This window comes from Camellia sinensis, chromosome 12, assembly GCF_055761805.1.
Source record: "Camellia sinensis isolate YWXY chromosome 12, ASM5576180v1, whole genome shotgun sequence".
NCBI classification, from domain to species: Eukaryota; Viridiplantae; Streptophyta; class Magnoliopsida; order Ericales; family Theaceae; genus Camellia; species Camellia sinensis.
Genome location: NC_138972.1, coordinates 157,223,593 through 157,248,809, shown reverse-complemented (window position 1 = coordinate 157,248,809; position 25,217 = coordinate 157,223,593). Strand labels below are relative to the sequence as shown.

Below are 25,217 nucleotides of genomic sequence, written 5' to 3'. Positions count from 1 at the left end.
GGTCCGATAAGACTCTGTAAACTGTCCCGACATTGATTCCGGTTAGCTCCTTTATGGGTCCGACAAGACTCTGTAAACTGTCCCGACATTGATTCCGGTTAATTTGATATTGAATGAATTTTTGATGAGATGAATATAAATCAAATTTTAATAATTTTATTTGTTTATAGTATATATAAATTTATTGAGTTAAGTAGTAAATGGTTCAATGTTTGTTTGAAAAATTTAACAAAATTAAATTTGATTAATTTACTTAATGAATCAATATTAAACAAATTTTTAACCAATCAAATGCGAGTCAAAATTAATATAAATGAAATATTATATAGGATGTTTGTGTTTTTTGACTTTTTTAAATTTTTATGAAAAAAAATAAAATAATTATAAATTAAATATAATACATTTTTACTTAAAATTTAAAAATTTATTTTATATTTTTATGACTATTTTAACCAAAGCTCACCCCCAACACATCTTCCCTAAGGATGACTTATAAATACGTCCTGTTAGCATGTGTGCAAATGATAAGGATACTTAAAAGTATTACACTCTGTTATACTCAATTTTAATACATAATATACAAATAGACAAAGCATATTAATATATGCTTTAATTGCACGCATTAACCAAAAAAAAAACCTTTATAAATTACCCAAATTTTTAAACCGACATCGTCGGCGTAAGAGTCACAAGCCAGGTTTAACAAGGCACTAATATTACAAACCCATAATTAACCATCCAAAATAATTAGAAAAAATTAGTTTAAGGTCTCTCTCATTTTTAGTAATGAAAAAGATCCACAATATTATTTTTTGATGTATAAGGTCCTCACAGAGAAATTTATATATCTCATACTCTCTATCTCTCTCTCCTATTGCTCTTCTCTCTCTTTCTCTCATCGATCTCAATTACCAGTTTAAAACCCTAGATCTTTCTCTCTCTCCTTACCTAGATCTATCTCTCTCATCTTCTTCTCTCATATTCGGTTTCTCACCACTGCCATCGTCTCCATCTCCATCATCGTCACCCTCTTGGATGAGAGTTTACTCTGAGTTTTGGTCGAAGCAAAGAAAGTTTTAAGCTGGAAGCAATTACTCTAAGTTTCGTCGAGAAGTTAAGCCGAAGCAAAGAAAGTTTACACTAAGTTTCGTCAAAGCAGAGAAAATTTTGGAAGATTACTCTGAGTGTGAGATAAGCTAAAGATAAGAGAAGAATATGAGATAAGCCGAAGATAAGTCTCCATCATAAGCAATTACTTTGAGCGTGAGATAAGCCTTAGTTATCTCAGTAATTACTCTAAGGGTGAGATAAGTCTCTATCATATCTATATCAGTTACTGAGATATACACAAAGACTCCATTATAAGCAACTGTTATGAGTCTTTATGTATAAATATCAGTTTACTCTGAGAATAAAGTTTTGGAGGATTGCTTATGATGTATGTTTGGGTTCAAATGTTTAAGAGCCCAAATTAGATAAATTTGAAAACACATAAAAAATTGTTGCTAAAAATTCAATAGTGAGCAAAATCTAACTTTGTATTCATAAGCTTGGTTGGTGTATTTCCATGCCTAAACCAGAGAAATTCTTTTATCTGTTTTTTTTTTTTTCAATTTTCTCTGGTTTAATCAAAAACACAAATTTCCTCTACACAATTTTCTCTGGATAGAGCCACACAAAGCCATAGAAATTTTCTCTAATACAATTTTTTCTGGAGAGAGCCACACAAAGCCACACAAATTTTCTCAAACACAATTTTCTCTAGATAAAGCCACACAAATTATTTTCTAAAATTTCAACAATTTTTAAAATTTCTCTGGAGAGGTAATTTTGTGAGAGAGCCGGGAAAGCCAGATAAATTTTCAAATTTCTCTGGAGAGTGGGAAGTATATGAAAGGCAGAGAAAACAATTAGTTAGATAAATTTTCAAATTTTCTCTGGAAAGTCCCAGAATTTCTCTGTGAAGTCGAATTTTCTCTGGATTAATTTGAAAGACCTTAGACCCTAGACCTTAGATATTATTAAATTTCTCTAGAGTGGAAGGCTAGAGAAATTTAAATTTCTCTAGAGAGGAGGATAATTGACCTTAAAAATTATTTCAAGATTGTTGTTAGTACCTATATCCACTATTGAATCTCCAAACATTATCACCGCCGGTATTGTCATATTCTCTGGCAACCTTATCACAGCTTCTCCAATGACACAGAACAAAGTTAAAGAAGAAGAAGAAGATTTTTGGAAGAGGAGCAACAGCATTGTTTGGGAAACTTTTCAAGGGTAGTTACTCTCAGCTCAGCTTTAAAAGTAAAACAAGAAAAGTAAAAACTTGGTGCATTTACATTGGACATTCGTTACTATATTTATTATTTTCAGTTGTTGACTGGGTACACATGAGTAAGCAACTTACATGTTGTTGTTACTTATTTTTTTATTATTCAATAGAATTGTTGTTTTGAACTGTCATAATTATGTTATAGCAGTTGGGTAATGGAGATGTCATTGAAGTTGTTAAATTTTTCTATTGCTATCAAAGGTTTGATGTATTTTATAGAGGTCAGTGATTGAAAAGATGAGATAATGAGTTTTGGCATTTTGCACTATAAATGGCATGCAAAAATTAGAAAAGAGCCAGAGAAATTTGTGAAGCGAGAGAATTTTCCTGGATAGCCACACAATTTTTCTCTCCACAATTTTCTTTGCATTTCTTTGGTACTCAGAGAAATTTCAATTTTCTCTGGTTTGAATCCAGAGAATTTCTTTTGGAGAGAGTTTCAATTTTCTCTGGACAGAATTTCTCTGAAGAGATTTTCTCTGGACAAAATTTCTCTGTGACTGAAATTTCTTTGCATCGATATTGAGGGACCTTAGACATTATGAAAATATATGATGTTCTTTATGGTATAAAATCTTAATATCAGGGACTTTAAAAAAAATTTCTCCAAATAATTATATTTGTGATTCTGATTTACTTTATACATAGATTTTACATCATATAAATTTTTTAACTACACAATTTTAATTCGGGATGTATTCAAGATTTGTAAGACTATCTCTAATGGTTCATCAAATTTAAATTTGATGAAAAAATTTACTTTTTATTATTCCAACCGTTCATCAAATAGATTATCAAGTATAGGATTTCTCAAATTTTTATCAGATTGAGGTCAAATGTATCTTTTATCAAATTACTATTTATTACCGTCAAATTTTCACTACTAAATATTTCCCACGTGTCTCCATACGACTATCTAAGGACAAAAATTTAGAGTAATGCTAGAGATCCCAAATATTCTACTAAAAGTTTTACCAAATATCTTACATGGGTGTGTGGGTCCCACACCCATGTAAGACATTTGATAAAATTTTTAATAGAATTTTTAGAACCTCTACCATTTTTGAAAATTTATACTAATCGATTAAAATTTACACTACCCAATCGATTGGCAAGGCATCTTTCCGCCCAACTTATTGATAATTTGATGAAACTCTATTAAAACATTTGATGAAACTCTATTAAAACATTTGATATAAAAAGAAAAGAAAAAATTTATTCAAATTTTTACTCAAATTTAAATGAAACAAAAGATGGTGAGATTGATTGCATTTTTTTACGAGAGATGGGTAGCGTAGCCACGTAATCTCCGCCGAACTACCATCACCACCAGCCCATCGATCCGTTTACTTGCACACCACACCACACCACACCACACCGCACCGCACCGCACCACGTCACTTCCATGTCCGCGAGCCACAAAAACTGAGAAAGAGACACTCCCCACACCCAACACCACCGTACGCTTCGGTGTCTCCGTCACCCTGCTCAAACCCTCTCTCTCTCATCCTAAATCTCTGAAACACTCTTTGTTTGATCTCCGACAACATCTCTCCAATTCAAATTCAACAATTGAACTTGTATTTTGATTCAGCATAAATATACAATAGTCACAGAACCAATAAAGAATCGAAAGGACCTGTTGTTGGTTTTGGTGGTGAAATGTCGACGGTGATTTCAAATTTTGGGGCCGAATCATCGGTTGCTTTAGCAGACAATGGACTTCTAGGCGTTGGGTCCGTTTCTGGGATCAATCGAATGGTGCCCACAATGGCTTTCAAGGTTTCGAGGCGTTTCGAGGTACCATCACATCACCGTCCCAATATACATTATTATTGTATGTATTTGTTAGTTTGCTTCTCTCATTTGGTTCAATTGACATTTTAACTTGCATTGTGCTCTCTGTGCCTGCCTTGTGTGGGTTTTAGGGATTTGGTTTGGTTGGGTTTGGAGCGGGTTTGTATTAATCTGCCTGCCACACATCATATCGTGGCGGGGCAAATCGGGGGTGTTGGGCTATTTTTGTAAGTTCAATAATGAGAATAGTAATAAAAATTATAGATAATATACTATCAACAATGCTACATTCCTTAATTTACCACCCCTAAACCACCCTAATTATGTGGTATTGAGGTTAAATCTAGGAGATGGAATGTTTGACACATCATTAGGGGTATTTTTAGGTGTGATAAATTAGGTATCTCAAACATTTTTCATATAGGTTTTGTTTGGTTTATGAATTTAGAAAGAGATTTAGAAACGAAAAGAGAAAATGTTTGTTAAATATAGTTATATTTCATTCATATTTTACCTTAATTTTTCTCTTTCATTTTTCAAATCCCTCACCAAATTCATGAATCAAACAGAGCGATAGTATATTGCGGATAATGATTTATAATTAATGACAATTATGGAGCCTCTGTGTTGCAGTCATAATTATTTAAATTTAAAAAAAAAAATAAAAATTGGATTTTGTTTTATAGTTTGAGTTATCTAGCAGTTAGGATTAATAGATATGTTATAGCTATTGTAGTAGTCAGTGGCCAAGCCAGAATTCAGTTGTGGGTTGGTAGGGTAGAGGGGGAACACTTAACCAGAAGTTTTTGTCTTTTATAGAAGAATGACTAATCATATATACTGAAGTAACTAAATAGACAAGAAATTATATTGATAAATTGAAATAATGGAAATCACCAATCAAAAAATCAACAGTATTAGAAATTCAATAAATTAGGTTGAAATGTCCTAATTCAACAAACCACAAATTTATAAATTCAGTATATATATATACATATTTTTATCAAAATTCAACAATAACCCAACATAATTCAACAAAATCAATAGACCCTAATTTTTTACCCAAATCTTAAACATTGTATTCAACATGTCAATAAAGAAGATTAAACATTAAAGAATAATAAATAAAATTGCACCACCTGAGAGTGAGAAAGAAAGCAAAATAATAAAGAAGATTGCATCACTTAAGAGTGAGATAGAAAACAAGCCTAAGTGAGAGCATAACATCACCTGAAAGAGAGATGATTCTTTTAGGTATTTATTTCATTGATTCGCTGTAAATATTTTTGAGTTTAAAAATTTTCAGAGGGGGCATGGGCCCCTCCTAAGCATGTGCTGACTCCACCACAGGTAGTAGTAATACGTCTCTTAGATATATTTTGATACATTTGTAAATGTATGGGATTCGGGAGGATTTTGTAATATTTTTGTATTTCCAACCTTGAGGGCAAGGTTGATTTTGAGGGGATTGGAATGTTATACTCATAGTTATTTTAATTAATTTGGATTTTATTTATTTTATTTTATTTTTTAGTTTATCTAGTTGTATGATCAACCAAATAAGGGTTTGGTCTAATCATGATATTTAGATGATAAAACCAATTTTAGGCAGTTTCAAATTTCAACATGAAATTTTACACTAAATTTATGGTTCATGTCAATGTTATGTTTAGTTTAGTTTATGTAACCAATATATGGTGAGGAAGGATTAAAATTGACACTTGATGTGGATCATTTTTTTGTCTTAACTCTCTCTCTCTCTCTGAGTCATAGAATGGCGTATTCCACATCTCTCGGTTATGCCTTAGTCACTCAACGAAGGCTGCTAAAGGTTCAAAAATTGGTATGACATTAGTAGATGAGAGGATTGCACATGGTAGAGATGTCAGGCCTTCCGATATCTTGGTATTGAAACTTCCTTTCATTCATTAGTCTAGTTCAGTAAAAGAAGTGTCAAGCTGCAAGGCTTGGGGAAGCTTGATTTTGTTTGAACTGTATTTCGGTCTATTTTGGATCTTGCCTTTTATTTTTTACATGTTTTTAATGCAGGCGTACGATCTTGTTCAAGGAGCACATGTAAGTCATATATTTTCCCTCACAGACTAATCTATCAGTCCCTTACAGAGATATGAATTGTTTTCTGTCCATTTTGGATTCTCCGAAGATGAATGTTTTTCTTACCTGTCAGAGTAATCTAGAACTCCCTTACAGATTTATCTCCTTGTTGACATGCTTTCAGAAATTTTATTATTTATGATATAAAATGTTACAGATTTGCTTAGTTTTGCCTTGAAATGTTGAATATTCTGCTGATAGGCAGCTTTATAATAGTGCTTAAATGAAATAGAGATTCACCAGTTTCAAATTGCTATTAATATGAATTTACACTATTCATAATGTGACATAATGAGACAAATACTCTCCTAATATCTAATAATAATAAATTTGCTATGAACCATGACTAATGAGGCAAATATTAGCCATTCTTAGTTACATTTTAATTTGTAAGTCCATATTCTCTTTATTTTCTGTAACAATGAACGATGGAAATATACTTTCTGACCATAGCAAGGTAATAGTTGAGGTTGGTAAACATGGAAACTGCTGCAGGGGTTGAAGTCCATCTGTTCATTTTAGACAAGTACATTCCCGGTTTTCATATGTTGAATTCTGGGATGATCAATTCCTGAAGAATGTGATGTGACTGTTTGATATACTGCCATAAAACTGTATAGAAAAAAGTTAAAAGACATGGTAGATTTTGAGTAGTGTGTAAGTTAGAAGGAAACTGTTTTCACACCTCGTAGCTCAACGCTTTGATAATCGTATGTTTTATTGTTATTTCTGAATTAAGGGTATTTTGGTGGACTTCTTGTCCTTTCTTGTATCCTTTTGTACTTCTTTTATTTAATAATTTTTTTCTTTCATTTATGACATGACATACAAACTTTTTAGCCCCGTTTGGGGACTTACTTTTTTAGCCAATTAGCCAAAAAGTTACTAAAAATTAGCCAAAAAGCCAACAACTCATACCAAAAAGTTAAAGATTCTCTTTTCTCTCTATTTTTTGCACATCTTTTCGTAACTAGCTAAAAAGTCATCCCAAACATACAAGTTTTTTTTACGTACCTTTTTAGCCAAATAGCCAAAAAGTTACTAAATTAGCCTGTTCCCAAACGAAGACGTTTTTCTGCTGAAAATATTGGTAACTTACTCCTAGTTAATTTTATTGGGCATGGTTATATATGTAAAATAATTTTGGTGCACAGGTAAGATGGAGTTATATTATGGACAAGTCAGTACCTGATCCGCCAACAGCTGTTCTTCTGCATGGCATTCTAGGTAGCAGGAAGAACTGGGGTAGGTACTTTATTATCTTTTGCAACTATTCCAAAAGCAGTCTTGGATTTCAGTTCTCTACCTGTGATTGTGAAAAAACCCAGATTGCACGATACAGTGTTATATGATTATGTCATGTGTGCCCCCGACCTTCCTTCTGTCCATGCTCTCAACTCAATATTTTGATAAGACAAATTGGCTTCTTTTTTTATTTTTTATTTTTTTTATTTTAAAAAAAATTCCTGTTGAGCATGCACTATCCTAATGACATGACTTTAATTATTAATTTATTAGACTTCAAACAATCTTGTTTGAATTAGAATTGTTATTAGAAGTGAAAAGTGACAGATCTTGTTTCCAGGTTAGTATCCTGAAGAGACTTTTTTGACTTGCATGGGTTTGATTTGACCTTTGTATTTGGTTGTCAAGGGAAATTTGTTGACTTATTTGGAACATCATAGATTAATGTTGAAGACTTGTGTAACAGGAACCTTTGCTCGAAGATTGGCACAAGAATTTCCAACGTGGCAGGTATATTTCTGTGAATATATTCTTGGTTTTGTGTTATTTTACATATTTTTACATGCTTCAAAGTCAATCTTGTAAATTTTTTTCTGCCTTTTGTTTTTTTGTTAAATCAAAGGGGATAAATGTCACCATAATTCCTATTTGTTTTGAGATATCATGTACCATTTTGTTTCCCTTCTAGACTATGGTGTGTGAGAATTATGTATATATGGCAATATATGTATATATGGCAAACTTGTGTATATTAGGAATTAGGCAAAATTGTGGTGGCGTAAATAGGAATGAATCTGTGTATTTCCTTTTTCAGACCGATGAACTCTTTGTAAACAATAACAATTGAATATACGAGTTAATTCTCTTAAGAAAACTTGCATGGTATCAGAGCAAGGTTCCTAACCCTAGCGCCGTCTGTGTGCTTGCGAGCCCTAGCACCGTTGTCTCCCTCAGCCTCGCAAGCCTTAGCACTGTTGTCTCCCTCAGCCATCTCTGCATCGTGAGTCCTAGCACAGTTGTCGTCGCATCGTCATCGTGTGTCTCCCTTATGCATTCGCCGACCACAATATCTCTCCCTCTCAGTTGCTTCGCGATTGATTCGCGTTGGTATCTCTAATAATTGGTTGTCTATATTGATAACAATAGTGTTCTGCTTATTACTCTTTTACCCCAAGGTTCTCTAGCTTGCTCTTATGGAACCTCCTCGTCTTACAGCCCTCGATGCTTATGTGAAGTCTAGGGAGGAGGGTTGTTTGGTGCAATTCTTGACGACTCTCTCTCCTTAGTACGAGGCTATCCGTGGTGTCATCCTTCACCGTTCTCCTCTCCCTTCTGTGGATGCTATTATTCGTGAGCTTCTTTCAAAAGAAACCCGTCTCAAGATGGCCAGTTAGACCATGTCTCCTTCAGTCTTCTTAGCACAGCCACCCCTATTGGTGACTCTTAGTCATCAAAAGGGTCATTAGAAGTACAACTGTCCCAAGAAGGGACGTTCGTTTTCTTAGCAGTCTCAATCTCAGTTCCGCACTCTTACTCAGGGGTTTTTTCGGCCTCCCGCTGCTTGTATTGCCTCCATTCCGGCTTCGGCTTTGACTCCAGGTCCTGATTTGGCTTCCTTGAGTATTCAGCTTGCTCAACTTCAACAAATCACTTGTCCACCTCTCAATCATCTTCATCTGCCTCTGCTCTCACCTCTCTTTCTTCAGGTTTACTTGGGTCCTCTTCAGGTATTCCTTACTCTATCTGGCTTTTTGATTCTGGTGCCTCTTATCATAGGACTCCTCACCTTTCCTTACTCCAAAACTGTATTCCCCCTCCCTTTCCTATTACTATTAATACTGCTAATGGGTCTGGTATGTCTGTCCTATCTATTGGGTCTGTCTTATCCTTTGCCATGTCCGTTGTTACTATTCTCTCTGTTCTTTATGTTCCGCAATTGTTTGTTAGCTTGCTTTCTATTAGTCAGCTTGATACTTCTGGTTTTGATGTTATCTTTTCTTTTTCTGTCTGTTGTGTGCAGGATCGGATGTCCAAAAAGCAAATTGAGATCAGCGGTAGAGTTGGAGATCTCTATATGGTGGAAAGCCTGCATCTTCCTCTGTCTACCTCCCCCGTTGCACCCGTTGCACTTTCATCTTTTCAATTAGATTCTGAGTCAAGTTAGTTTTATTTATGACATTCTCGCTTAGGTCATTTGTCTGTTGACTGTTTGCGATTTTTAACTCAGTCAGGATTGTTAGGTAAAGTTTCTCTTAGTCAAATTGATGAGTGTCGAGAATGTAAACTTGCTAAAATGACAGCTGTACCTTTTAATAACAGTACTTCTATTTCTACTTTTCCTTTTTTTTTTTGTACAGACTGATGTCTGGAGACCTTCTCTTGTTCTCACTAAAGGGGGTTCTGCGTACTATGTGTCATTTCTTGATGATTGCACCCGCTATACTTGGGTTTATTTTATGGCTCATAAATCTGACTTTTACTAGATATATCGTACCTTTCAGTATATGATCACTGCACAGTTTGGAGCCACAATTAAAATAGTCCAGTCTGACTTGGGTAAGGAATACTTTAAAACTGAATTCTGTGAGTATTTAGCTACATTGGGCACCATTCACTAAACCTCCTGTACTAATACCCCTGCCCAAAATGGTCGTGCTGAGCGTAAACACCGTCATTTCCTTGAGACAGCTCGATCTATCCTTCTCTCTGCCTTTGTTCTGGAACCATTCTAGGGTGAGGCAGTTCTTACCACTGCCTTCCTCCTTAGTCGCATGCCGACTCCCCTACTCTCCGGTCAAGCCCTTTATAAGGCTCTGTATTCCTAACCTCCCAATTATTCCCTCCTATGTGTCTTTGGGTCTACTTGTTTTGTCCTTCTTTCCCGTAAAGATAGGACCAAACTCAGTGTCAGGTTTGTCTTGTGTGTCTTTTTGGGTTGCAGTTTTACTCAGAAAGGCCACCGCTGTTACGATCCTGTCTCTCATCGCCTTTATGTCTCCCGTCATGTTGCCTTTCTCGAACGTCCGTCTCACTTTCAGTTTCCCCCCTCACTACTCCCATTTTCAAAGAGGATTTGGTTCACATTGACCCATTTCCTTCAGAGGTTCCGTTTGATGAGTACATTTCTACTGTTCCTCTTGAGGTCATTCCTACTTCTCTATCTGCGTCACCCATAGCTCCTTCTCCTTCGCCTTTTTCTTCCCCTCCGTTGTTGGTCTATTCTCGTCGCAAGGCTCTCCCGCCACCAGTTGTCCCTACTTTTGTTGCTGCTCCTTCTACTTTTGATGACTTTGATCCTGTTGCACACCGATATCCTACTCATGAGCATTGCCCTCCAAACAGGTTGGGTTAGTCTAATACATGTTTTTCTGCTCCCTATCATACTTTTTTGTCTGTTATTCATTCTTTTTCAGAACCTTAGTCTCACACGGAGGCCTATCAGGATCCTAATTGAGTTCAAGCTATGGAAGATGAGTTGTTTGCCTTGCAAAAGACTAACACTTGAGAGTTGGTTCCTTCGCCTGCTGGCAAGAATCTGGTTGATTGCAAATGGGTCTATAAAGTCAAGACTCATTCTGATGGTTCTCTTGAGCGCTACAAAGTTCGCTTAGTTGCCAAGGGTTTCTCGTAGGAGTATGGTATTGATTATGAGGAGACATTTGCCCCTGTTGCCAAGATGACTACTGTCTGTATCTTGATTTCTGTTGTTGCTGTTTGCCATTGGCCTCTTTACCAGATAGACGTTAAGAATGCTTTTCTTAACGGTCATCTCACTGAGGAGGTTTATATGCGTCCTCCCCCTGGTCTTCTCCACTCGTATGGGAAGGTTTGTCATCTTCAGCGTGCATTGTATGGTTTGAAGCAGTCTCCTCATGCTTGGTATGATCGCTTTCAGACTACTGTTATCGAGCTTGGGTTTCATTCTTCTGCTTCCGACTTTGTTTTGTTTCTGAGACATACCTCAGCTGGTTTTGTTGCTCTCCTCCTCTATCTGGATGATATGATCATCACTGGTTTTGACTTTTCTACTATCTCTGAGGTCAAGTAACATCTCTTCTGCACCGTCGAAATGAAGGATCTGGGTCATTTGCGGTATTTTGTTGGTATTGAGGTTGCCTCTTTTCCAAAGGATTATTTTCTGTCTCAGGCTAAGTATGTTAATGAGGTTATTCACCGTGCCGGTCTTATTGATACTAAGGTTTCTGATACAGCTATTGAGCTTAATGTAAAACTTAGCTCTACTGATGGTGTCTCTCTGGATGATCCCACGTTCTATCGTGAGCTTGTGGGTTGTTTAGTTTATTTGATTGTCACTGCCCCAACCTTGCTTATGTTGTTCATGTGGTTAGTCAGTTTGTTTTTGCTCCTCGCTCTACCCATTGGGCTACTTTGGTTTGCATTCTTCGCTATCTTCGGGGTACCATCTTTCAGGGCTTACTGTTGTCCTCGACTTCCTCTTTAAATTTGGTGGCCTATGTTAATTTTGATTGGGCTTGTGATGTTAATGATCGCAAGTCCACCTCCGAGTTCTGCATGTTTCTTGGTGATTCCTTGATCTTTTGGAAAAGCAAAAAACAAACTGTTGTTACTCGCTCTAATGTCGAAGCTGAGTACCGTGCTATGGCTTATGCTACTGCTGAGCTTGTTTGGCTTCGTTATCTTCTCTCTGATTTGGGTGTATCTTAGTCTTCTCCAACCTCTCTCTATTCTAACAACCGCAGTGCTATTCAGATTGCCCACAACATTGTCTTCCATGAACGGATAAAACACATTGAGGTTGATTGTTACTTTGTACGACATCATCTGCAATCTTGCACTATCTTGCTACCTTTCGTCTCCTCGGCTTTACAACTTGTTGACTTCTTCACCAAGACTCACACTATCGCTCAGTTTCGGTTTCTTCTTAGCAAACTCTCCGTATTTTCTGCTAAAACACCTTGAGTTTGAGCGGGGGTGTAAAAAATATGTATATATGGCATACTTGTGTATATTAGGAATTAGGCAAATTAGGCAAAATTGTGGTGGTGTAAATATGAATGAATCTATATATTTCCTTTTCAGTCGTATATTAGGGCTATATAAACCGATGAACTCTTTGTAAACAATAACAATTGAATATACGAGTTAATTCTTTTTAGAAACTTATAGATACGCTTATTTGTTCCCCTTTCTTCTTTTTTCTTTAGGAGAAAAGTGGGGTGTTTGGCCATGTTAGTGGACAAATTAGTTACACTTAGGAGTGACACAATCTGAAAGAAATTTTAATCAGGTCTTCACTGTGTGATGCTACAGTTCAGAAAGAATAAAGGAATAATCAAATGCTTAATTGACCAAATGGCACCTTTCTTTTGTTGGATTTGAAATTTGGTGCATGGTTATTATGGTTTGTTACATTTTTCAGAACCTAACTTGACCTCAGATTGTGATTGGCACAGTTTCTCTTGGTAGACCTGCGGTGCCATGGTGATTCAACAGCGATCAAGAAGCGGGGTCCACATACTGTTGCATCAGCTGCTCTTGACATCTTAAAGCTTGTCCGTAATTCTTGATACTGGCTGCTGTATACATGCATGAATTTATTGTTTCCTTGTTCTGGATTATCTGGAACTAAAACAAAACATGCTCTTAATTGTTTTTATTCCATGTCCATGGATGCTGCTATCAGCCAATTATGCATATCTGAATTTGTTGTCTTTTGTCTTTCTATATTTTTTCCCTTTTCATACAAGTTCTACATGGAGGTAACATAGCCAAGTTTCATTGGCTGCCGTACCAGTTACCAATCTAACAGTAGGAGCAGTGACACTTGGCGGGAGTTCCAACATAGGAAGACACCGAGAGGTTTTTATTCCTTTACTTTATTCAATGTAATTCCTTCAGGACCCTTTCGACGTTGCACAAAAGCCATTACTTTATGTTCAGCTAGCACTAAAACGGCTACTCCTAGTAGAGGTAGTAGAATTCCCATTGAAGTTTTATAGAAGGATGTATTTGAAGAGGCTTCGGATCCTGAAGAGGAGGAATGGAGCAGTTTGATGAAGCGAAACACATGTGGAGTTGGTGATGTTTTGAGGTTATCTATTCAGGGGTTTTGAGAAGGAAGGTATGTAACCATTGGAAGACATTGACAAGAGGTGGAGACTGGAGGCTGTTGCAGCCAAGAAGAATAAGGGTTGGGGTTATCATCTTCTAGGAAGGATAGGGAGTTGAAGAGGTTGCATTACTCAGTCAATTATGACTGACTGTAGGAAACAGATCTATGGTTAGCTATTGTTAGTTGTTGAAGTGGATTTTCCTCTGTTTCTTTCTTTAGTTCTTTTTTTTTTTTTTCTTCCTTTTCTCTCTACTTGGGTGGTGCCCCCCTTTTCACTATGTTAATAAAATTCACTTCAAAAAAATTCGGGTCAAGTTTCATAGAATTTATATAATCCTTTTGTGGAAACTCTTCACCACTTTACTAATTTTTGGGCCAACAGTGGCTGCCCCAATCCTACTTTATAACTGATTACGTTGTCTCGTAAGGGTGCACTGTGGCAACAAAATCGCGAAGAAGCATGAATAACTCAAAAAGAGAGCGGCACCTAGTCGTTGAGAGTTTCTTCTGTCTTCATAGAGGAAATATGATCTTTGACCATCCGGCTTCGCATGACCTTGATAGAAACACAAGTCCCTATTGCTGTAAGGCCTCCAACTCCTCCCTCAGTACACTGTTGTGGTTCCCCACAGGAACGGGGTAGCGCTGACTTGCATAGGTCCTTGATTGACCTCCTAATGAGAATCTCATCCCTAAGCTACTACTTATTCTTTATACCCTGAATCTGTACCTACACCATCTTGTTCAGTTATTATTAGGCTATTTCTTGGGTTTTGATGATGGAGCGCCATTCCGTGTAATGATGTTATGACATATGATTCTTGTGGTTTGCTTGAATGTTAGTGTGTTCCATCTTTCATTTGCTTACGTCTACTTATAAAATTTCCACTATACTATGTACATCTAGTACTCTGAATTTTCTTAGTCTTCTATAATAAAATAAGGTTCACATGGTTTTCTTGGAAACATATTACTACATGAACATTCATTGATTACTTACCTGGTTACTTCAATATTCTCACTGAATAATGCATATGTAGCATTTCTTTGTAGTCTTATTCTCTGTAATACAAAGTCCTCTAATGTGTGAATTAACCAGCTCCTTACTGGATGATCACATGAAAGAAAATACACTTCTCCCCTTGTTATGTGCTGGCTTGATTATATATTTGACAAGTTATTTCTTTGTCTTTTATCTGGAGTAGCTTGGGCAGCTTAGATTAACACCTCGAGTTGTAGTTGGTCACAGTTTTGGAGGAAAAGGTATGTTTAGCATTCTTTCTCATGTAATTTATGTAACTCAGAGCATGACAGATGCATGATGGTTAAGGTACTAATCATTTATGCAAGGCAAGTACTTAATCTGTGCCCTTCTTGTTTGTGCAGTTGCCTTGAGCATGTTGGATCAAACTCCAAAGCCATTGGCACGACCTGTCAGAGTAAGTTTGCGTTATTTTATTTTATTTTTATATCATGAAGAATCAGAGATCTTTTAAACTTCAGTATAAACTAGTTAATTGTGGAAGTTTATCAAAACCCAAAAAAAAAAAAAATTATATTATCAACATAACCCAATGATATTTTGAGCATCAACTTCAAGGCAATCTACCTACGAAAATAAAGTCTTCAAGGTAATCCCAATTGACCTGAAAAGTGAATCCAATTTGCGTATTCCCGCTATTATGGACCTTTTTATGTCTAAATTGTCATTTTTCTCCTTGGTTTTCTTATCATATTTCACCGAACTTTTTCCCCCCTATAGGTTTGGGTTCTAGATGCTACTCCTGGAAAAGTTCGAGCTGGTGGAGATGGCGATGATCGTCCTTTTGAATTGATCTCTTTTCTAAGGACATTGCCAAAGGAGGTGAGTTTCAATTCTTTGGTTGTAGTTGCACTAGTAGCTGTCTTTGTCCTTTTTCCTTTTTTTTTTTTTTTTTCAGACTGGCAATCCTTTTTTCTGGGTTAAATGAGGTGTTGTGTTCCCTTTGAGCTATAGATTGTTCTATACATGCTTTTCGGGCTTATTCTGCCTGTAAGATGGAAAATGAACAATTTAAGAGAAGCATTTGGTTGGTGTGTGTTGACTGATATGCCTTTAGCCTATTTGCACTGAATTCAATGGGGGTGTTTGTTTGGGCTTTTTTGAGCCAACTTATAACTTCTAGCTTTGGAAAGGCTATTTTGGACTGTTTGGTTAAACTTATTTCAAACAGCTTTTGATTCTAACAACTTATTTTAACTTAAAAAAGTTGATTCTGAGAAGTGGCTCACCTCTTACTTCTGATTATTAGCTTCTGCTGTAGACATGTTAATTTACGGTTATACTCTTAGATTTTTTAATTTTTTAATTTTTTAAAAATAGAAAAATAACCAAATGATAGATTATTATTCAGTGTGTTCGGTTTCAGTTTTCTGAAAATTGAATTTTTTGTTTTTTGTATTTTTTTGTTTTTAGTGAATATTTTTAAAATTTTAAGTAATTTTTTTACTCTTTTAGATGCACCTTATTTAAATGTATTTAAAATAGTAAAATATTTGTGAAAAAATATTTTTAAAAATTAATAAATACACAAAAATACGAAAATGTACTGAATTTTCGTTTTTTTTTTTTTTTTGTATTTTTTGGTATTTAGTGTATTTTTTAAAGATTTTTTTCACAAATATTATATTTTTTAAGTGTATTTATGTTAGGTGTGTCAAAAAATTAAAAAAAAATTCTTAAAATATTAAAAAATTCATTGAAAACATTAAAGTATGAAAAATAAAAAAGTAGAATTTTTTGAAAACTGGAACCAAACAAGCTGATTATTATTTTTTATGAGAAACGTAGACAAGTAGTGAATAACAAAAAATAAAAATTAATTGAAAAAGCTACTTCACAGCTTATTTAACAAACACTACTCAACAACTTAAATCTATAATCTAACAGTTACACCAAACAGATTAACAACTTCTGATTAAAGTCATAAGCTCTGTTTGATAGAACTGTAGGAAAGTGATTATAGCTTATAACTTAACAGATTATAGCCTACAGCTGTAAACATAAGCTGATAACCTATTTGGTATAGCTGTGGGATTATAGATTTAAGCAGCAGAGTAGTGTTTGGTAAATAAGCTGTAAAATAGTTTTTTGCTGTATAATTGTCATTTTTGCCCTTATGAACATTACATATTATTTTTCTTTATATTAATTTAATAGAAGTTATAATATTCATTTTTTTATTTCATTTAATATAAATTATTTCATTTTGTATTTCATTTTTTTTCTTCAATTTTAATTTTTAAAAAAAAATTGTGATTCTGTTTTCATTAATTTTAATATAACAATTGCGATTCCATTTCTTCAATTTATTCTCGTGTTTCTTTATTTCTTTATTTCTTTTCTTCTCTAATTTTTTTTTTCTTTTTCTTTTTCTTCATTTTATTTTATTTTCTTTTTTGTTCTTCTCTTCTTACATATTAATTATATTCATGCATTTATATTAATGTTGTGATTTCATTACATATTATTTTTTTATATTCATTTTAGCTTATAAATACATTAATATTTATTAATATTTTTTAATTTAATTTATTATCAATTAATGGCTACTTAGTATCAAATACTAAAATTATTTAATTCTATCAATTAATATAAAATTTATTTCATTAATGGCTTAATTATTATTTCATATTTTTTTATTAATGGCTTAATAGAAAGTTAATTATCAATTAATGGCTTAATTATTTAATTCATTAAACAATTTTAATTTATTTTATTTTTCTCTTTTTTCTTTTTTATTTTTCTTCATTTTACAATAATAGCAAACCCTAGCCACCGCCGGCAGCTCTAGGGTTTTGCCTCTGGTTCAGATCGCAATCGATCATGATGGGTGTGGTTAGGGTTGTCAATCGCGAGCTCTGGTTCGTCACCGTTTGATCGTCACGCCGTCGATGGCGAGCTCTGGTTCATCAATGGCGAGCTAGGGATTTGCCCTTTTGGTTCGAGAGAGAGAGAGTTTTGCCCCTCTACAGCGGGAGGGTTTTGCCCCTTTGGTTAGGGTTTCAGATCACGAGAGAGAGAGAAGAGATAACGAAAAGAGAGAGAGAGAGAGAGAACCAGAAATCACTTCGTCGCCGGAAATCCCCTTCACCGGAAATCACCTCGCCTCGCCTTGCCTCTTTGGCTCGTGTGAGGGACAAAAATGAGTGTGTTTTGGTTTATATACATGGCACACTTGTAATAATTTGAAATTGTGAGGGATATTTTAGTCATTTTACCCCTCACATCTCAGTTGCGCGCTTAAGTTGATTTTTGACTTATAAATTAAGCTTCTCCTCCCCCACTCAAAGAAAAAGTTGATTTTTGACTTATAAAAAGCTATAATTTGTATTGTTAAGCTGAACCTAACACATCAAAATAGCTTAAATTAAGCTAAAAGCTGAAATAAGCTGGAAATAAGCCTTACCAAACAGGGCTTTAATCTATAATCTGTTACGCTGTAATCTATAATCTGTTTTAACTGCTACACCAAACGGGGCCAATAATTGCTTTAGTTGATGGTCAGGTAGGTTTGGTGTCAAATCTTCCCAGCCAGGTTATGGGAACTTGGTTTGCTTTAGCTTTAACTTGGTTTAGTTTGTTTTTAGAGCTACTCAAATATATTGAGTAACATAGAGGATTTGGCTCAGGTTAGTTATGTATTTATTGGTTGAATATGTCAAGATTCAGAACCCGTTGATTCATTTTAATGAGAGGTGTTTTGATATGCTTTTCACAACTTTCTTGATTATCGTAGATAGTCTCAACATACGGTTTTCTTGTTACCAAAGAGTGGAAATAAAAAATAAAAAAAAAATTAGAAAAAGAAAAAAGCTCATGACAGTCTTCTAATTTGATTTATTATGTGCTTCTGTTATTTAGCTAACCCCATTTGATGGGACTTAAGACTTGGTTTAGTTTGGTTATGTGCTTCTGTTATTTCATTCATTGAATGGATATGCATAAAGTGTTAGCTATAATCTCTATTTATTTCTAAAAATGAAGTGTACGTTATTATCTTTCCTTACAAAGCTTCAAGCTTGAAGTATAAATAATTTGGCCTGCCAAAAATCAAAATTCTATTCCCATGTGATAGAGCTGAATTTTGATCTGGAGCACTGGCAAGTGCTATCTTCCCCTAGCACTGTGGCACGGGTTCGTGTCATAGAAATTAACCTCTCCACAAAAAAGTTGAGGGTAACCCTGCCTACCTACCACCTCTCCTAGGCCGTGCTGTAAGCAGGAGTTGTGTGCACTAGGTACAACCGTGGCTATTAAAAGTTTATGAGTGGGCACTGTTGATTATTTAGGTATTCATTGTTTATTCAAATTTTAGGTGAATGCATAGACTGTATCTCTATTATCATGACCTAAACTTGAAGTAGTTCAAATTTTTGGATGCATATGTAAACAGTATTTGAAAACCACAATTCATTTTATTGTATGATTCCTATGGCTAACTAGTTCGTTCATATATCCTATACTTGTATTCTGTACTTTTCACTAATAGAGCCTGGATCTTCATGCTTTTTAATAGCATATTTTTATCTCATTATTCAATTCTGTTAAGGATTTTGTAATCTTTGTTTAAGGAAGGTTGCTTCAAAGAAGGATCTGGTAGATTCACTTGTTCGAGAAGGGTTTTCAAAAGATGTGGCACAGGTATATCTCTAACACAGAAATTGATATACGTGTTTATCTATCAATCTCTTTTCTTTAAAGTCTGGATGTAAAAACTCTTAATGAATAGATTAACCCTGGTTCAGGCATTTCACAGAGGGGCTATGGGATTCCAATGGATATTCAAGAGTGTGGGCAGATAGAAGATACAGTGAGGAGAATTATTGGAGGAGTTTGAGATAGATGGGAACTACCATGGTGTTTAGGAGGAGATTATAGTATGATTGGCTTTCTTAGTGAAAATGTTGGGTCCCTGCAGATTTCTGTAGGCGTAGAGAGTTCATGGAGTTCATTGATTGTAACATCATGATTGACACCCTATAATTTGATTCTGGATAAGGGAGAGAAGCATCTTTCATTATTTACAGCATAATTCTTGCCTTAGCCAATCCAAGATCATGTGTCAATCTTGTAGGAAAGCAAAAACTACTGAAGGGGCCTTTTAAATTTGAGAACATGCAATTGAAGAGTTTTTTCAAGAGGGTTTGGGGTTGGCGGAGATATAAACAGGGTGAGGGTCTCTATATTTATCTTAGTAAAAGTAACAACAGTTCTTGATGACTTATTTGAAGTTATGGGATTTGGCAGTTATTTGGTGATTGGAGGGAAACTTCAGCTCAATATTATTTTTTCTACATCATTGTGTTTTTATATATGGATTATGGTTCTGCATGAAGTAATCTTTTTGTTTGCAATCATTCTCAATCTCTTGAATTTAGCTCTTATAGTTTTTACCATTGTCGTCATCATTATGGCATCTTCAGAGTGTAATATTTTAGCCTAATACTGTCATGTGACCTTACAGCAACATCATACAATCAACTTTTTTCTTTCTTTTTTTTGTTTTTATTTTTTATTGCACTTCATGTCATACAGTTACGTCATAGTGTCTCATCTTCTGTAGGAACCTTTGTTATGCCAGTTTATTATTATTTTTTTGTTTTGAACTTGTGATTATATTACATTTTTAAAGAAATAATTACATTTACGTATCTGTAGGTACTAAATTTCATATATTTTTTCCTTTTATTGATATTCATTTCTTTCAAGGCCCTTGTAATCGTATATTCTTTCCTTTTTTTGGTTTGATTTTTGTTCCCAGTGGGTGGTAACTAATCTTCGACAAAGCAGCACTTCTGGTTCATCACCGTCAAGTTTCTCATGGGTGTTTGACCTTAATGGGATTGCTGAAATGTATGAATCCTATGAAGCAACAAATTTATGGTATGTACCAGTTAAAATTATCTTGGATTATCTGTTTTAACTTATCTGGATACATTAATTACATCATTGGTTGTACAAATGTACTCTGGTATGGATTCAAGAATTTAACAAATGTGACTAGTTAGGGATTTTTTTTCCTTCTAAATTTCTGTCAAATCAAATGGTCATGCAGTTTGATTAATAAGAGTTGTATCCAGTGCATGGCTTGCAAGAGGTAGTAGCCAGGCAACCTCCCCCACGTTATTGTGGAGAGGCTGATTCACGTGCCTCAAATGTGTGCCACAGCACTGGTAACAGATAGCATTTGCAATCCCTAATAAAATAATTAATGATTATAAAATAAAAACAACGTCCAATTAGTAACATTAATGTGTGTTTGGGAGGGAACCTTACAAGGGGATTTGTATTCTTTAATTTTTAATTTTAATTTTTTATATTATTATATTTTTGGGTTTGACACATGGAGCTTGTTTATTGCTGCTTCAAATACATCCAGGAAAATAGTAGAAGATGTGCCTAGAGGGGTTCATGTTAATTTTTTGAAAGCAGAAAGGAGCTTGCACAGATGGGCCCTGGAAGATCTCCAGAGGATTCATACAGCTGAGGAACTAGCTGCTGATGAGGGAGGTGGAGTCGAAATGCATGTTCTTGAAGATGCTGGCCACTGGGTATGTTGACCTTTTCCCCTCTTATTTCACTACTCTCTGCTTGGAAGACACCATCGCTGTTTTACATGTTATCGACTTTTCTATTGTCTGTTGAAGCTCGAAGCATTGCTTATATAGTTAGAACTGTTATATGCATGGCTCCTATAGGCGTTTTAGTTTTATTCTACTAATTCATTTGGCTGTTGTAAGGGAGTCAAATTATGAGACATTCTATTCTAGTGAGTAGCTCGCATCATCTTTTTTGCTTAAATGTAGCTGTCTACTTCTTGTAACAGCAACTTGCTAGGGGTTGAATTTATGATTTTTCCAATCTCACTTTATTTTCTTGTGGATTTTCACCTTAGTATCATTACTTAAAAAAACTTCCCAAGCCAGTGTTGACCACACATTCCAGTGATCTTTTTTTGGGTAGGTACATTCCAGTGATCTTATCTTTAAATATGACTAGAAAAGGGTATTTGGAAGACATATTGTTTCCAATTTCCTCTTGCACCAAATATCCTTTGTGGCATGTCATGTTTTGTCTAATACAATTCCTAAATGTGGTTCTAATTTTGGGACTATCAAATATGCTTATGCTCGACTCTCTTGTTTAGTTTACTAAAATGAAGTAGAATAGTCATTTCTTGCTTCTATATAGAATGATCATTCCCTTACAATGATAAATGATATAATTTCATTTATGAATAGTCATTTCTTTGCTTCTATATAGAATGATCATTCCTTTACAATGATAAATGATATAATTTCATTTATAATGTGTTTTTCATAATTTTTTTTAGTGAACATACTTGAGAATGAATAGTCTAATAGAACAATCATTTCAATCCACCTTTCTTCTAGTGAACCAAACATTATATCTTAATTCTTTGTACTATAGCCTACAAATCACATTATGCACTTATTGGCAGGTACATGCTGACAATCCCGACGGTCTCTTCAAGATTCTTTCTTTCTCATTCCAAGGATTTTAGACTTGAGTATTGCATGGTTTCACAAAATTGAACTGTAATGTAAGAGTAAACATTTGATCCAGCAACATACATTTTTATGCCTTTTTATTTATTTTGTAAAATACCCCACAAATTGAAATCTAATGTAAGAGAATATTTGATCCAACCCCTCTTATTTTTTGTTTTATTTTTGATTATCGAACGAGTTAGGACTTGTTAGACATTTATTTATTTATTTTTTAATCTTTTCATGCCTTAAATAGGCCAAAATTGTGTTGTTCAAGGCACATGGCCGACATGGACGGAATTAAATTTTTATGTTGAGGGAGTTGAACATATGAATGGAAATATTTCATTTATTGTAGATGATTTTTTCTTTCTAAATCAGGATTGCATATATTTGCCTTCGTTATTCATAAATTCAAAATTTTGCATTTTTTTAAATTTATTTAAAGCATGCATATACATTGTAGGAGAGGGTTCAAGAAAGGAGTTGGAAAATTCGAAGATCTTCAAAGATCCTTGAAGAACAACTTCAAATTCTCTAGAATATGATGAGAGGCTTAGATTCTTCAATAATCTCAACTTAGGAACACAACAACAAAGGAGATGATGGAGATAAGAGATTGGGTGAAGAAGAAGGCAAAATGGCTAGAGAATAGAATAATGGCAAGGCTCTCCCAGGGATCTCCCACTTTCGCTCTCAAGGTTGATAATGGAGAAGGGAAATTAGTTCTTTCCCAAGAGTTAAAAATCTCCAAAATCCATCCCTTGTAAAGCTATGGATGGGTGCTATTTATAGGCACCTCATGATGTAGGATGGAGCCCATGTGCAAGGCACATGGGGGATATTCTCTCTAACCACCTTGTCCGAGGAGGTGACCTCTCCGAGGAGGTGACTTCTCCGAGGATGAGAAAACCCCGAAGAGGAGATCAATCCCTCGGCGAACCCTTCTTCTTAGCCACACCTAACCAATGATCCCCAATCATCCCAAAGGGTCAGGGGTAGTCCCAGAGGACGTCCTGCCGCAAAAATATTGCCGAGTCTCATGGACCCCCCGGGGTCGTGCCACCTCGACTCGGGTATAGGCTAGTTTAACCGAAGAGTGAATTTGTCTCCACTCACCGTCCTCGGGATCGGGTCCTTTGTTCGAACTCCATTACGCCCATGGTTCTGGTGCGTAGATCCCGGAAAGCTCCGAGCCCGCAAGTGTTCTGGGACTCATTAACGGAGCGACTTCTAGATTGCGTCTGAATCCGTTCGAAGCCAAGTATTTCGGACCTCTAGGTTCGTGGATCCGAACCCTTTCGAGTCCGAGTGCCTCGGATCTCTAGGCTTGCCTAATACCCTTTCGAGTCCGGGCCTGAGTAAGTCTCTAGGTTCGTGGATCCGAACCCTTTCGAGGCTTAGAGCGATTCAATCCGTTTGATGGCGATAAATCTGGGCCCACTGATTCTTGGACTTGCGATAAATTCGGGCCCACTAATCTTGGGCTATTGGGCCTAAATAATTTAGTGGGCTCAAATTAGCCCCTCTTACATTTGCCCCTTGCGTGTATGAGAAATTTTAAATTTCTCAGACATGCATACTGTCATTTCTTCGACCCTGTTTCGCATCACGTTCCCCAAAAAAAAAAAACATTTTGTCACGACAGAGCCTATGGATAAAGTTGATGACGCACTTCAATTTACAGAAAAAATTGACAAGCAAAAAATTTTTTTTTTTGTATTTTTTTTTGTATTTTTTTGTACTTTTTTTTTTAACGGCTACACACATTTTATTTTATTACTTTCGTTCAACAACCTGTAAAGTTTCAAAACCACATATTTTATATATACATAGCCTTATCACTTTTGAGGTCACCAGAAACAAACTTTATCTTTTTCTTTTTATATTATATTTTTTCCTTTTTGGAGATATGGACAAAAACCCTAATTCTCTTTTAGGCAAGACCTATTTGGCAGCACACTTCCTCTCTCTAAAAAGAGAGACCCAGCTTCTTCATCTTCAAGAAAGCTCTGTTTCTGCAATAACAGAGGCCGACCCCAGTTACTTGCATCCACGGCATCTCTTTTATTTATTTATTCTCTTTTCTGTGCTTCATCTTCCTTACCTCAGTAACGAATTTTTTTTTTAATTTATTTGCAGGAGATCAAACTCCAAGGACCCATTTCGGCACACTTTCTCTGCAAACTAAGATCAACCCAAGCTTCATCTTCCTTACTTCACTATCGAAAATTTTCAGGTTGTACGTTGTTCATCGCCTCCGCTGCAGCTTCATCGCCAACCCGTTGTCGGTCTCTCCGTTGCGACCTCTCCGCCAGCCTTGACTGTTGTTCCGGTACCCACCACACACGTCGCCCGTTCAACGCGTCGTGTGTGGTCACCAACTCCTCAACGACGTCACTGCCGCTTCTGGCCTTAGACTGCCGAGCTCGACCACTGTTGGCCTCTCTGCTGCAACTTCGCCATCGATCCCGACTGCCCAGAGACGACCACACCGTTGCCCATTCAACGGGACCCGTGTGGTTGTCAACTCCTCTGCGACAACACTGCTGCCTCCGGCTTCGGATTGTCCGACATTGACCACACACGTCCGCCCACTCAACGCGACGTGTATGGTCTTGCCTAGCACTGCACAGCTCGTCGTCGGCCTTGAGTGTGCTTGTTTCATATCTACGATCCGTGCTTGTGCGTCTCACACTTGCGGCCTTGCCACTGCCTCTAGCTGCGGCTTGCTCCGGCTCCGGTTTGCACCATTTCTCGGTTGGCACTATTTCTCAGCTTCTTCTTTGTCATTGTTGGCTTAAATCTACTCCGTCAAATCTGTGGGTAAGTATATATATATATATATATAAATATATATTTTAATCTTGGTGTAAACTTTTTTGTAGAGTAAGCTTTTCAGAATTTCTAATTCCCATTTTTTTTAGCTCAAAGACTTTGATACACTAAGCCTTAATATTGGTGATTTGAAATTCCAATGTGAGGCCTGAATTTGTTTGGATTTTGCAATTTTTGAAATAGGCTATGGGATTTATTTAAACGATTTTTCTGACTTGAAATTTGCCAAAGAAATTCTGGACT

General features: G+C 35.7%; 1 protein-coding gene across 6 annotated transcripts; it reads left to right on the top strand.

Annotated features, from left to right (window-relative positions):
* Positions 1-3,545: 3,545 nt before the first annotated feature.
* LOC114283761 (uncharacterized) lies at positions 3,546-22,295 on the top strand. Of its 6 annotated transcripts, none has more exons than XM_082897747.1 (14): positions 3,566-4,132; positions 5,903-6,034; positions 6,179-6,205; positions 7,399-7,489; positions 7,956-7,999; positions 9,510-9,566; positions 12,925-13,023; positions 14,789-14,846; positions 14,970-15,022; positions 15,346-15,447; positions 19,201-19,266; positions 20,387-20,508; positions 21,005-21,176; positions 22,088-22,295. In XM_082897747.1, the coding sequence occupies exons 1-14, from the start codon at positions 3,995-3,997 to the stop codon at positions 22,148-22,150; spliced, it is 1,224 nt and encodes a 407-aa protein (XP_082753873.1). In that variant the 5' UTR covers positions 3,566-3,994; the 3' UTR covers positions 22,151-22,295. The 6 variants fall into 6 exon arrangements, 5 of the variants coding, with proteins under 5 accessions (XP_082753874.1, XP_082753873.1, XP_082753878.1 ...); XR_014345730.1 differs by having other exon boundaries at positions 3,596-4,132; positions 19,197-19,266; positions 19,371-20,508; positions 22,088-22,262; XM_082897748.1 differs by lacking the exon at positions 9,510-9,566 and having other exon boundaries at positions 3,546-4,132.
* Positions 22,296-25,217: the final 2,922 nt, after the last annotated feature.

Excerpts from the sequence above, each read along its gene's own strand:
- LOC114283761 (XM_082897747.1), top strand. The coding sequence starts at position 3,995 with ATGTCGACGGTGATTTCAAATTTTGGGGCCGAATCATCGGTTGCTTTA. Across the intron at positions 6,035-6,178 it reads TCAGGCCTTCCGATATCTTG|GCGTACGATCTTGTTCAAGG; the intron begins GTATTGAAACTT and ends TTTTTAATGCAG. Across the intron at positions 13,024-14,788 it reads CTCTTGACATCTTAAAGCTT|CTTGGGCAGCTTAGATTAAC; the intron begins GTCCGTAATTCT and ends TATCTGGAGTAG.